Source organism: Acanthopagrus latus, chromosome 1 (assembly GCF_904848185.1).
Source record: "Acanthopagrus latus isolate v.2019 chromosome 1, fAcaLat1.1, whole genome shotgun sequence".
Lineage (NCBI taxonomy): Eukaryota > Metazoa > Chordata > Actinopteri > Spariformes > Sparidae > Acanthopagrus > Acanthopagrus latus.
Genome location: NC_051039.1, coordinates 21415042 through 21427901, shown reverse-complemented (window position 1 = coordinate 21427901; position 12860 = coordinate 21415042). Strand labels below are relative to the sequence as shown.

General features: G+C 43.2%; 1 protein-coding gene and 1 long non-coding RNA gene across 3 annotated transcripts; one reads left to right on the top strand and one right to left on the bottom strand.

Annotated features, from left to right (window-relative positions):
- Positions 1-308: 308 nt before the first annotated feature.
- LOC119016721 lies at positions 309-3536 on the bottom strand. Its single transcript, XR_005074245.1, has 3 exons — positions 3298-3536; positions 2462-3196; positions 309-2068 (listed from the first exon to the last, which is right to left on the bottom strand). It is a non-coding gene; the product is annotated as an uncharacterized LOC119016721 (long non-coding RNA).
- Positions 3537-8223: 4687 nt separating this feature from the next.
- On the top strand, positions 8224-11194 carry adra2a (adrenoceptor alpha 2A). 2 transcript variants are annotated; one of them, XM_037114795.1, is made up of 3 exons: positions 8224-8242; positions 8560-8982; positions 9152-11194. In XM_037114795.1, the coding sequence occupies exon 3, from the start codon at positions 9309-9311 to the stop codon at positions 10575-10577; it is 1269 nt and encodes a 422-aa protein (XP_036970690.1). In that variant the 5' UTR covers positions 8224-8242; positions 8560-8982; positions 9152-9308; the 3' UTR covers positions 10578-11194. The 2 variants fall into 2 exon arrangements, with proteins under 2 accessions (XP_036970690.1, XP_036970683.1); XM_037114788.1 differs by lacking the exon at positions 8224-8242 and having other exon boundaries at positions 8460-8982.
- Positions 11195-12860: the final 1666 nt, after the last annotated feature.

Here is a 12860-nt window from a genome sequence, read left to right as displayed (position 1 = left end):
TTTTCTATCGTCTGTGATTTTAGTCACAGTAGTCAAAGTCATTTTGCTCATTTTGCTCTTTTTTAAACATTTTTCTTTCTTCTTTTAGATCATACAACTTGTCTCTTTTCTTGCCTGGTTATTTTGTACAGGAAACAAGCATGTTGAACAGATTTGACATGATTTGTCTGGGTCAGAATTGGGCGTTTTTGCATAGAGGACTTCGATTTAGTGGCTAATTTGTGTATCTGCAAATGCTCCCTTTTTTGTATATTGCAAAGGGTATCGAAGCATTGTGTGGCAATGCTTATCCTACTTAATCTACATTGACAAGCAGCCTTAATGGTCTTTTTTTATGTGTTTGTTTGGCTATTCCTTGTGTCTATGGCCACTGACTGTACTTGATGACAAGCAACTGGTCATTACGATGTAAATTTGGGTCTAGTTTCTTTGTCTTATTTTTTCCTTTTACTCTGTACAGTAATCTGACGTTACAGTAGACTCAGTATTACAAATCTGTAATGTGATGAGAGTTTTACAAAAAGACAAAGAGTGCAATGGAAAATAATGCCATTATGCTACCAAGTGGATGTGCATTAGCTTGCGTCTCACTTGTCTTTGGCATTAAAGGGGAATTCCACCAAAAACTGGCTTGCTTTTTTTTTTATTTTGGCTATTCCAACAGAGGATCATTGTTTTGTTTTTCACCTGTTGTTTTCCACAAATCATATCAGGTCAGAATCGAGATTTCAAGATGAGAGGAAACACATTTATGACACATCATTTTTAATAGTCTGATATAGTTAAAATTGTTATATATTTATTTTATTTATTTTTTTTTTTTACCACGTTTGTATCAGGAATTATCCACTTTGGATAGAGGGAATGAAAGTCACATTTTCAGAAAAGGGCCGATGTTGATGGATCACATGTTCTTCATCCTCATAGAACATCACCGCATAAATGTCCGCTTTTTGTAATCAAACCAAGTCCATTTTGGTGGAATGGCCCTTTAATGTGAAGCCGCCAGCTTTTTCTCCTGAAACCCTGAATCCCACAGACACACACACAGACCCGCGCTCTAGTATCTCCATACATTTACTTGACTGCCTTATGCGCACCAAGCAGAACCTTTATGACCGTTTGATTCCATCAACAAAGACAGATAATCACTTTTTCTTCTCTAATGTCAGTAAAGGGGTCTGGGTCCACAGATTGAGCAGGAGCTGAGAGCAAAAAGGTTTTGGGTCAGTTGTCTCACGACTGGATGAGCAGATGCGGACATGACTACCTCTATGTGAGTCTTCATTGCTAACCACAGTGACCAAGATCCAGTCTGAGGTGTTTCTACCTGTGTACATACAAAGCCGCGTGTTGGCAGCAGGAACTTGGAATTGGACCAGCAATTCAGCATCGATTTGTTTTTACCAAGCAACCTCCCGTCGTTTCTTTTTGGTTTCACGCCTGTTACTAAGTATTATTTGGCAAATGACAAAGAGGAAAAATACACTGACTCGTCTGCTTGGTTGTAAATGACAAACTTAATCAATGCCGCCCCATTGTAAGACAGTTATCCTGAAACCGACTAGTTGCAGAGTACTACTTTGCAAATGAGTGAAAATGACCATGTTCGGTGATGTTCTGTATGTACATACATCTTTTTAACTGTAATAAACCGATAAATATTTACAAATTTATCATGTGTTGCGTGCATGTATGTCACCAAGGTCGACTGAAACACAGAACATATTCAACAACAGGGTTTGTTCTGTTGAAGTTAACGGGTTCCTCATTTTTCATACTCGCTGAAGGAGAAGTGAAGCACATCTCTATTATAGAAGCACATCTCCACCAGTTAAAGAAAACATGACACAAAATATTTCCATGGTATGCGATTAAAAAAACCTCAAAATTATGAGAAGAAGGTGAAAATTGTGCGATAAAAAGTCCCAACTATGTGACAAAACATCAAATGTGAGATTAAAAAGGCTGAAGAGGTTTGGTTTTGTTGAAGTTATCAGGTGGCTCCCGTTTAAAACACATCTTACTGATACGGAGGCCCATTTCCACCAGGAAAGGAAAAATGGATCTAAAGGGTAAATAGAAAAAATAAAGAGACACAATTAGGAGATTTAACAGACATTATTATAAGATTAAAAGAAATGATGGTATTTTACAAAGATGGACACAACAGGGGCATTCCTTAACGTAGGACGTGAGTGTTTGATATTTAAAATAAGATACAGGCTGAGAAATATGAGATATTGTTCTCTCACTTTATAGTAAAATTAAATAAGTGCACACTTTTATAGATTAGACTTGACAGTGTATTGCTCGACTTGTTACACAACAAGAAAAAAAAATGTACAGTGAACACATTTATTAGTATCAATCGATTTGCACTTGTCACTTCACTGACAGGTTGCATCACATTGTCATCAGTGCCATAATCTTGCTGAAGTGCAGAAGCTGATCCACTTACTGTGACTGTCAACACTTGCGGACGTTCCCATCTTATTAATGATGTTGGTCTTGTTTGTGCTGCAGCGTGCATTCACCATCAGCTAAATCAGAGTCAGGGGCAAAAACTGGCAAAATTACAGAAGCTGATCATCTGAACATGCCTCCAAAGATATACACTATTGTTGTTTGAAAAGGGTTAGGGTTAGAACATTTCGTGCAGAAAACAAACTTACAAATTCTCCTGAGAATCATATGTGGAAGCAAACAGACTGGCCCTCTCCTGTCTTTGTGTGTTTCATATCCACTGTGTCATGTGAATACACAACTTTTGTTGCCTTTCCAAGGTTTCAGGTGTCGTTTCATTGTCACCCCCTTTATTCCTAAAATCTGTTCTTTTATTTGGGGAGCTGAGGGTGATCTCAGGTGTTATTTTTCATGTATCAGAGCATTTGAAATAAAGAGCCGAAGGCCACAGTTACATACATCTCATTGTCCTGAGCTGTCTCTGCTCCAGTGCAACACCGCCCCCTGCTGGCGAATTCAAGGCTCGATATTATCACAGGGCTGAGGCTGCCCGTGTGTCTCTAATACTGACCGTGAAGTCTGATGATGATGATGATGATGATGATGATGATGATGAGAGCTATAAATCCCCATCTCACAGTGGCCTCTGTCAGGCGGATGAACACGTGGTCTGGTGTTCGTCATGAGGACCTGTGGATCATCTCTCCTCCTCGCCAAAATGGGCTCTTACCTGTGGGGGGGAAAAAACAAAACAAAACAAAGGTAAGTGAGAGAGAAAAGGGAAACCCTGAGCGCACAGACAACGACTGTACATGAAATCCAGCTGCTCACCCACTGAGTTGTCCTCGTCTCTGTGAACATCCTGCTCCTCCGCCTGAAACGAGGCTCTTGCAGGAGACGACAGGTGTCACTGTATCCTTGCGCTTCGCCTGCGCCCTCATGCATCAACAAGACCGCTGTTTACCGCCAAACACATCCGTTCAGTTTTTCAGGCTTTTCAGGCTGACATGAGCTGTCTCCCTCTGTGTCTAAGTGTGTATGTGTGTGTGTGTGTGTGTGTGTGTGTGTGTGTGTGTCTCACAGGTGGGCGCTCTGAATATTCACTTGCCTCCGAGTTAAAAGCCCAGCTCTCTCTCTCGCTCACACAAACACACACACACACACACACACACACACACACACACACACACACACACACACACACACACACACTGAGCACGGATGGTAATCATCATCATCATTATCAGAACCATCAGCTTACAAATGAAGATAAAGTAATCCAGGACGTTCTGCAGAGAGTAAAGTTAGGCCAGGGTCCTCATCTTCTTCTGAGTCTTCTTCGTCCTGCTCAGTAGGGGAGAACAGTTGCCCCCCCCCCCTTCCCCCGACGTCATTCAGCGCAGTCACGCTCAGGTGTGTGTCCTGGAACTCACAGTGCAGCTCATTTTACATAAAAACAAACAGTCCTGTCTCAGTAACAGTGGCGGATGTTTGAGGGGCCGGGGCCAACAAGGGGGAGCGGGCACCACATGTACGCTGTGAGGGAGCAGCCTGCAGACCGCGCTTGACTGCATTCCGTCTGCTGGAAGGACACCCAAAAGGGCACTTTCACAAGGTTTTTTTTTTCTTTTTCTTTTTTTAACGTGGTCGGTGATCGTCCCCCCTTGACTCCACCAGTAGTCACTGAGATCATCATCTTATTTTATTTTTTTTGTTCCCAACATTGAATTATTTGGTTTCAGGTAAAAATAAGAGCTCATGGGTTATTTTATGGGCTGTCATTTCATCATGTTTTTAGTATTGGAAAAATATTTACATTAGCTCAATTAAAGTTGGAAATAAGTCATAGGGATTTTTGAATGGGTTTACGGGTCGTTTAAAAGATTTTCATGTTTTGTTTTGTTTTTTCATGAGTATGAAAAGGTGGTTGCTAAGAAGTGGCTAAATGAGGCTGCAGAGGGTATTTTCCTTATGATTATTTCTAAATGACAGTTTTTGCAGGGATCATCCTGGAAGTCATTTGGAATTTAAAGACATAACATTTCCACATTTCCACATTTAACAATGTCCTAGCAAGTGGAGTTGTCCCACTATAAGGTTTGATTTGGCTTACCAGATTGTTCTCGTGAAATAATTGACTAATTAATACAAAGAACATGTTAATATGAGTTTCTGTTTATGCTCTTTTACTTTTGTGAGGTAAGTTGCTCCTTAAATATTTCGGATCCCTATTGATTATTTTTGTTTTATTCTGAGCACAGCAGGCAGAACGACACTTTTTGCAGGAAGTAATTTAATTCAGGGAACTCAGATCCTGAGAAGCAATTAAAATATAACAGAGATTATTCTTAAGTCATAATCACAACAGAGACAACAATTTAGATCAGACTCTGAAAACAGAGTATTTTTTTCCCTTGGGGCCTCTGTAGAGTACGATTTTATATCTTAATACAACACGTGCTTTTGGCCCGGGGTCAACCGTAACATTTTAATTTTGTTCCAAGGGAGAAAGTTTGGGCACCCGTGGTCTAAATACTGCTAGATCTAAAAATGTTCAAACCCAGAGGAATCTGTAGTTTTTGATGATGTTGGCCACGTGTTGTTGTAACCTCAGGGGGCGAGTCAAACCGTGAGGAAGGAAGATGACAAACAAGACTAAGAGTAACGTGAATAAAACTTGAAATCGTTCCCTCGTCTGTGATCGTTTCGGTCACGCCTCTGTGCGGGGGCATGATCCCACGCTACGTTCTCTTTTGTTTTGCTTTCCTTAAGAGGCCTTCAGTGGCAGAAATTACATCATGTGCATTTAAGAGACAGGTTATCAAACTGAAGTAGCAACTGCCTTCAACAACTTCTGAAAAACAAGGTGTTTTTTTACTCTTCATCATATTTGTATTTGTATAACCAATGAGATAGCAGCTGCGTTCTTACAGTGCAACAGAAGAAATATAAAACATAAATTGGATAGAAACATGAAAGACATATTCAAGGCCAGACAGACAAAAATTGTATAAAGTAAACACGGATATGCTCAGCTTGTAAAAATGTAATGGAATCAACGTCATTACAGAACTGGAGAGCACTTTGAGCCCGTGCTCCCACCGTGAGTCATGTACCAAACGTGACCACGTCCAGCACAGACTGGCGAGGAGGAGGAGGAGGAGGAGGAGGAGGAAGAGGAGGAGTGTACGCCGTGTCCCCACAGTTCCTCCAAACAGCTCCCTGAGTGATCCTCGGTCTACCAGAACACAAGCAGGGCGTCCGATTGTGTAAATGAGAGAGTCACTGCTGGTTAAAAAAAAAAAGTTCCAGAAAAACTATGGGAACTTGAGAAAATGATGAAATCTGAAGAAATGCCTCTGTTTTTTTGTTAATTTGCTGACAGGATACAAAAGAACCAACAGTGTCCCCCAGCCGCGAAAAAACAGGGAAATAAACGAGTGCACGAGGCTTTGTGGCTGTGATAAAACAGAGCCTGTTCACAAGATAACACTTGTGTGAATGCAAAAAAAAAAAAAAAAAAAAAAATGTAGGATTGTTTTAGCAACACCTACCAACAGAGGTGAGGAACTCTCCCTCTCACTCTCACAGGTTGAGTTCTCGAATGGTTTAATCAAACGTAATCCAGTTATCATAATATCTTGTTTTTAAAGGGTCGACATACACGCAGTAACCGTCGCATGTCCTCCATCACCGACCACACCTTGCTCATGTGCAGAGAGTAAACAAGATGGAGCTTGTTTTTCGGGTGCATGATGTGCGTTTGACAGCTACACACAGGCTGGTGTGATCTGGTCAAACAGCGCTGTCCAAACGACTGTCAGGCGAGGTCAAACATTTGCATTGTTCCAAATGTGACTTCAGCAGACACGCATTGGGCTGTTTGGCTGTTTGCAGAGAAGACACGCGTTGCTTCATGAAGATGTGTTTCTAGAATCAAAATGATGCAGCGTTTTTTTTTTTAAATTATCGTCGCTCTCAAGGACACAAACCCCACCGTGCTTTAGAAAATGGTGAACCCAGCTTGGTAATGCACAGGGAGAAGACGTTTGAATAATTCAGAGTGTCAAAACTAAATGAGTCTGGACTTAACGTGACTGCATCTGTATTCATAAAGTGATCAGGTCGATCCTGATGGGTGCATTAATGAGTGGGTGACATGCACTGCCATGAGCTTTAGTGATCTTGACATGTGGTCGAGATTAACTCCTTCATTGTGCTCCTCCTCCAGGATGTGCCTGTTTGTGTTTGAGAGGGCATGTGAGGGTGTGTTTCTGTCAGGGTTGGGATATTTATTCATGTGTGGTTTATGCGATGTTATCAAAATATGTCAGTAGAAATTGATATTAAAAAAGCTCCTCAGCGAATCCTCTCCCTGCTCATTAAACTTGCACCGTTTGTGCAGTTTGAAGGCCACTGATTGACATAATACACATGGAGGGGTTGAGCTCCAAGACTCCCCAACAAGAGGAGATCCTTTAGGATGAATAACTGTCTGCCACTGCTCCCCTGTCATATCTGTAAACACTAAAACACCCTGTCAGACGTTTCCTTGGGGCAAACCTTCACCAAACAGGTCCGTGAATCACTCTGCGCCTGACAAAGTATGAGCACTCCCACATGAAGTGAAAAAGGTGGTTAAATAAATTGAGTTTGGACGAAGTCATAAAATCTCTCTGTTGAGATCCACGTGGTGTGGCTCTGGATGCTGCTAAGCAACGGAGTCTAGCAGCTGCACTGCAAAAAATATCCTAAATATTAGGCCTGGTCTTAAATGTTTTTTGAATTGTGAAGGCGAGCCTTTTTGTTTTTCAGCTCAGGGTCAGGACTCTTCTTGTCTCAAAGAGCACATTAAGTGATGCTGAACCTTCATCTCGTGCATGTGTTGTTATTTCAACCACTTAAGGTAAACTGAAGGTGAAGATATAAAGACGTTACCTTCCTGAGGACCAGGGCCAGACTGAATAGACTAGGTCACACCAAGCCTGTTGTAGTTTGTTGGGGGCCCCTACACACACATTTGTATGATAGGTAAAGGAACATATTGACTTAATTGCTACATGCTACATGATTATGCTCATATATCTATGGTAGCTCATCTATTTATATCTCAGTATTCATTTGGTTAGTTATGTATTGACACAGGAACATTTTAGCACTGTATTATACATTTAATGCATGCATTTGTTATTTAAAAATATGTGTATTGAATTGTATATTAAATGGAAAACTTACATCTACAGACACAGAAATACAGTAAGAACATTATTTCATGTTTTTTGTTTTAGATATATTTATATGATAAATATATAATGTAAACAGTTGATGTTGATGTCTTTGTCTAACCCTCTTAACCCTCATGTGCCTTTGATTGATTTGTTTCTTTATCACACTTTTATTTCTTTTATTCAATTTTGAGCATATTTTTGCCACACTGGAACTGCAATTCAGTTTGTATGTTTTTATATTCTACTTTGACATTATTTTCCCTTTTCTGTCTTGTTTTCAACTTCATTTCTTCATGTCATGTGAATTGCCTCCCTGTTTAAAAGGCACTGTTTTAGAGAAAGAAAATTCAAAGTCAGAATTATTTTTGACATTAGTACTTAAGATTTATAATGCTTTTTAAAAAAATGAATAGGCTAATCAAACAAACTGAGAAATATTTATTTATTTTCTACAGGCGTGAATAAACAAGCTGTTCTCTGAGGAAAATAAGGTCTCCAGAATGTGTGTGAAGCTAGAAAGGTGGCAGGGTCCGCCACATATAAACAAGGTAAAACAGCACGATATTGTTTTGGTTTATTCAGTCATGAAAACATGGATAGATCGTTTATTTAGTGTGTTTAGGCATTTAAAAAAACACACATAGCACCTTAAACTCTCCTTTTATCATTCGCGCGCATGTGGCTGTATCCATGCTGTGCTTTTATACCATCTCATGACTTGACTTGAATCCTCTCACTAAGTCATGTCAGGGATGTTAAACGCACACAGCGCCGACAGCTCTCCGTGTGTGTCTGAACACTACATCGTGTCTAACACCTTCGCTGCTGGCTCTCCGCTGCTGTCATTCCTCCACTCTGCTCCCAGCCTCCATCCGGCGGTAATGGTGTGTGTTGTCACATGTCCTCCGGTGTTGACACTCCGTGGACGCACAGTGACCCGGTGAGCGCGCGGTGACACTTTTTGCAGCGTGCGGGCTATAAAGAGAGGGAGTGGCGCTCCGGTCCACACTGAGGAGAGAGGCTCCACACGCAGACAGACAGCAGCACGGCAGCGCCCGGGATAACATGATTAGCGCTCTATTAGGTCCGCTACCGAGCACCGCTGGATGCAGCACAGGGATCATTGCGTGTGGAGAGAGAGGAGACACAGAGGGAGCACTTCATCCGCCTCATGGATCCTCTTTGTTGCCTATTGATCTGCTTAAAGAAGTTACCCACTGACCGGTTCCTTTTTAACGCCCGTGCGTCTCTGGCACCGGAGAGCTTGTGTCAGCGCGCTGCCTCTCAGGTAAGATTATCTCTCACTTTTCTCACCCCCTTTTCTCCATTCTCATTCAAGGAAAAGAGCTGATGTGATTCTTAACATTATTGTAATACTAGTTTTTTGTTGTTGTTGTTATAGTCGATTGAGAAATATAAAAAGCATCTGATTTGTCCTCTTGTTGGCTCATTTTCAGACGAACTGACGTTTAAAAAAGGATGAGAGAGATAAGTCTTCAGAGGAGTGGTGCTTCTTTTCTCCGTCCTGCTGTGAGCTGCTAGCTCTGTCGCTCCTGGTGATGATTTTTGTTAACCTCAGGTGAGCTCTCGCAGGCAGTGGGCCGATCTGCTCCGATGGGGTTCGAAAATGAAACCAACCAGACCCTTCCAGGTGAGGCCCCGTACAGCCTCAAGATCTCGCTGCCGCTCACCGTGCTGGTGGCCATCATGATCCTGCTCACGGTGTTCGGCAACGTGCTGGTGGTCATCGCCGTGTTCACGAGCCGGGCCCTGAGGGCTCCGCAGAACTTGTTCCTGGTGTCTCTGGCGTCGGCGGACATTCTGGTGGCCACCCTCGTGATGCCGTTCTCCTTGGCCAACGAGCTCATGGGATCCTGGTACTTTGGCGAGGTGTGGTGCGAGATATATCTGGCGCTCGACGTGCTTTTCTGCACCGCCTCCATTGCTCACCTCTGTGCCATCAGCTTGGACCGCTACTGGTCCATCACTCAGGCCATAGAGTACAACTTGAAGAGGACGCCGCGACGCATCAAGTGCATCATCTTCATTGTCTGGGTCATCGCGGCGGTTATCTCCTTCCCACCTCTGATCACCATGGAGAAAGAAAACAGCAAGGAGGCACGTGTGTGTAAGATCAATAATGAAAAGTGGTACGTCATCTCCTCCTGCATCGGCTCCTTCTTCCTCCCCTGCGTCATCATGGTTCTAGTCTACGTGCGGATCTACCAGATCGCCAAAAAGAGGACGCGGGCGCCACCGGGAGACAGGAAGCGGAAGGAGATGCAGAAGCTGGCCACCAACGTTGTTGCTAACACCAAGCAGAATGGCGCGGCCGCGGGCAACGCCGAGGACCGCCTCTGCCACGAGAAGCTGAACGGTGAGCGGGACATCGAGCTGAAGGAGGGCGTGGGAGGAGAAGGTGGAGTAGATGAGGAGAAGGGTGAGGAGAACGGGGTGGACCTGGAAGAGTCGTCCTCCTCTGACCACAAGGTTACCAACCCCTGCTCGATCAAAAAGAAGGCGTCCAAGGGGAAAACCAAACTGAGCCAAATCAAACCGGGGGACAATGACGTCCAAAAGCGGGTGCCGAGCACCAAGGGCAGCCGCTGGAAGGGCCGCCAGAACCGAGAGAAGCGCTTCACCTTCGTCCTGGCTGTGGTCATTGGGGTGTTTGTCATCTGCTGGTTTCCATTTTTCTTCACGTACATGCTGATGACGCTGTGCGAGTCCTGCTCGGTGCCCGACACCCTCTTCAAGTTCTTCTTCTGGTTCGGCTATTGCAACAGCGCACTGAACCCCATCATTTACACCATCTTCAACAACGACTTCAGGAGGTCGTTCAAAAAGATACTGTGCAGGAGGGACACTAGAAGATATGTATGATGGACTCCGTCTCTGTGTAGATACTTTTTTTTTTTTACTTTATTGTACATAGATTATACAAGTGCATCATTGATCATAGTGCATGGGTCACTGGCTTGTGAGCGCTCTCGGTGTTACTGCCTGGATGAGCTTTGCGTGCAGATTCATCCGCCACTCGATCACACAGAGGGAGGTCTAAGCAGAACGCCGCGGTGAAGCCATGGTTATATCGTAAATGTTTTTTTTATTTTTTATAAAAGAAACAGTGAAGTCGTGACATGTGCTGTACCTTCCGACAATATGTTGTACAGAGTGACCTGTGTGTATATCTGTCTTGACTTTTGTTGTCATTGATACAATGTTGTGCCATTTCGTACAGTGTAATTACGACATTGGTCAGGTTGATGATGATGATGATGGTGGTGACGACAAAGTATGGGAGAGATGCTGGCTCCTTAAAGAATAAAACCCATTTCCTGAACGGGTCTCAAGGCAAGTTGAAGCATTGTGCTGGTCACCTGATCTCAATTTGTGTGTTGACACACACGCACATGGTCACACACTCACATAAGAAAAGGGTTAAAGGCAGCAGTCTGAATTTGCTCTCACTTGCTGTTAAAGAGAGAGTTCCCACATTGAGGACCTCTGGTCTGTGTGAGGGTGGGACGGGGAGGGTAAACCCGCGAATCCTCTCGTGTCGGCTCTTCAGCTGCACTCCAACAGAAAGGTACAAATCCTCCATTCTGTTGAATCTGACCTTTGCAAGAGATTAGCAAGCAGCTCAACTCTTAATGAGCCTGAGTGGAATATGTGTAAATGTGCTTTGGTCCTTGGATTAATCGTCTGTGTGATTAGATGGAGGTCTTTTGTCTAAGATGTCAGATGCCGAAAATTAAATTCTTCCAAGTGTGCGTTTGCTCAGGCTTCAGATCTCAGAGTCAGTTTATGAATCAGCTCGTGGATGATGAATACAGATGTAATGCGAGGCAAGGGAGGTGGAGAAGTAACGGTTCATTGCCGCCTTGTGTTACTGCGGTATGCTTCATTAAGTAAAGACATGGAGCCCGTCAAACCAGAACCTGATTGACTGGTCTCGCTCTCTTGCTTTACTCTGGGAGAATGTGTGAATAAAACAAAGGGGAACTATCATCTGTGCAGCGAATACAAAGAATATAGCTTTCCCCAGTGGTCGTGGCGGCGGTGGGGTGTGTGAGTGTAAGTAAATGCACGCCTTTTGACAGTCAGGAAGGCGTTCACACAGCACCATCCTCAGAAAGCTAAATGGTTCTTTTGGGAATTTTTCTCTGGCGGCATGTCCAGCACCTAGGCCAGCGTGTGTGTGCATGCTCGTATTGAGCTAGCGGAGTGTTTCCCTGCACGTTTACAAAATGCGTGAGTCTGTGAGAAAGACAGTGTATGTGTGTGTGTGTGTGTGTGTGTGTGAGTGCGTGTGTGTGTGTGTGTGTGTGTGAGAATGCAGCACATGGAAACACATGGGGTGAGTTCCCACAGGAGTTTAAAGTCACGATGACACTCCATGTTCGGTTTGGTGTACAATTTTTGTGGGCTATTTGCAGATTCCAGAAGAGATAACCCAAACATTTGGATGCCAGCTTTAACAGAGAGAAAGGTGTCAGGAAAAATAATCCTCATTCAGAAAAAAAGAGACCCTCTCAGAAAGCTAAGGGGAATTCATTTAGGGGAAACGGCCTTTAAATCTCTTATGACGCTGACAAAACTGAGGGTTAACATTTTTTCAAATATGTCATAATGTCATACTCTCATGCCCTTATTTACACTGTGCTGGTCACTGCAATCTTGCTTCCTTTTCATTCTTCAAGTGAAAAGATGTCTTCAGTGTGTTGTAACAGGGCGAATGGTGTCTCTGTCACTCTGCCCCCCATCACTCGTTTCTGCACTATGTAATTTCAGTGAGAGGATGGGATCACAGCGTTACGTACAGTAGTCAGCGCCAACATTAATCCTGACAAATCATCGCCAATTTCTACGTAATGTTGCTTTCAAAACCACTTTTGCAAGGAAAAAAAAAACCACATTCTTCCCTTACATATCAAAAGTTTGATAGAAACATTGGTTTGGTTTTCGCAGAAATGTGAACAGGGGAATAGTGATGCACAGAGGGAGTGTCACGCATAAAGAGCAGTAACTTTGGAAGGTAACTCAGACTTTTGAAGACTCATTTTGGGTCTGAATGCATTTTTGCACAGAATGAGGATCATGGATTTTGTTCCCCTTCACCATTAACATGTTTGTGGTTTGATTTGACACTTGTGAACATGTTCT

Coding starts and splice junctions, on each gene's coding strand:
- adra2a (XM_037114795.1), top strand. CDS start 9,309: ATGGGGTTCGAAAATGAAACCAACCAGACCCTTCCAGGTGAGGCCCCG.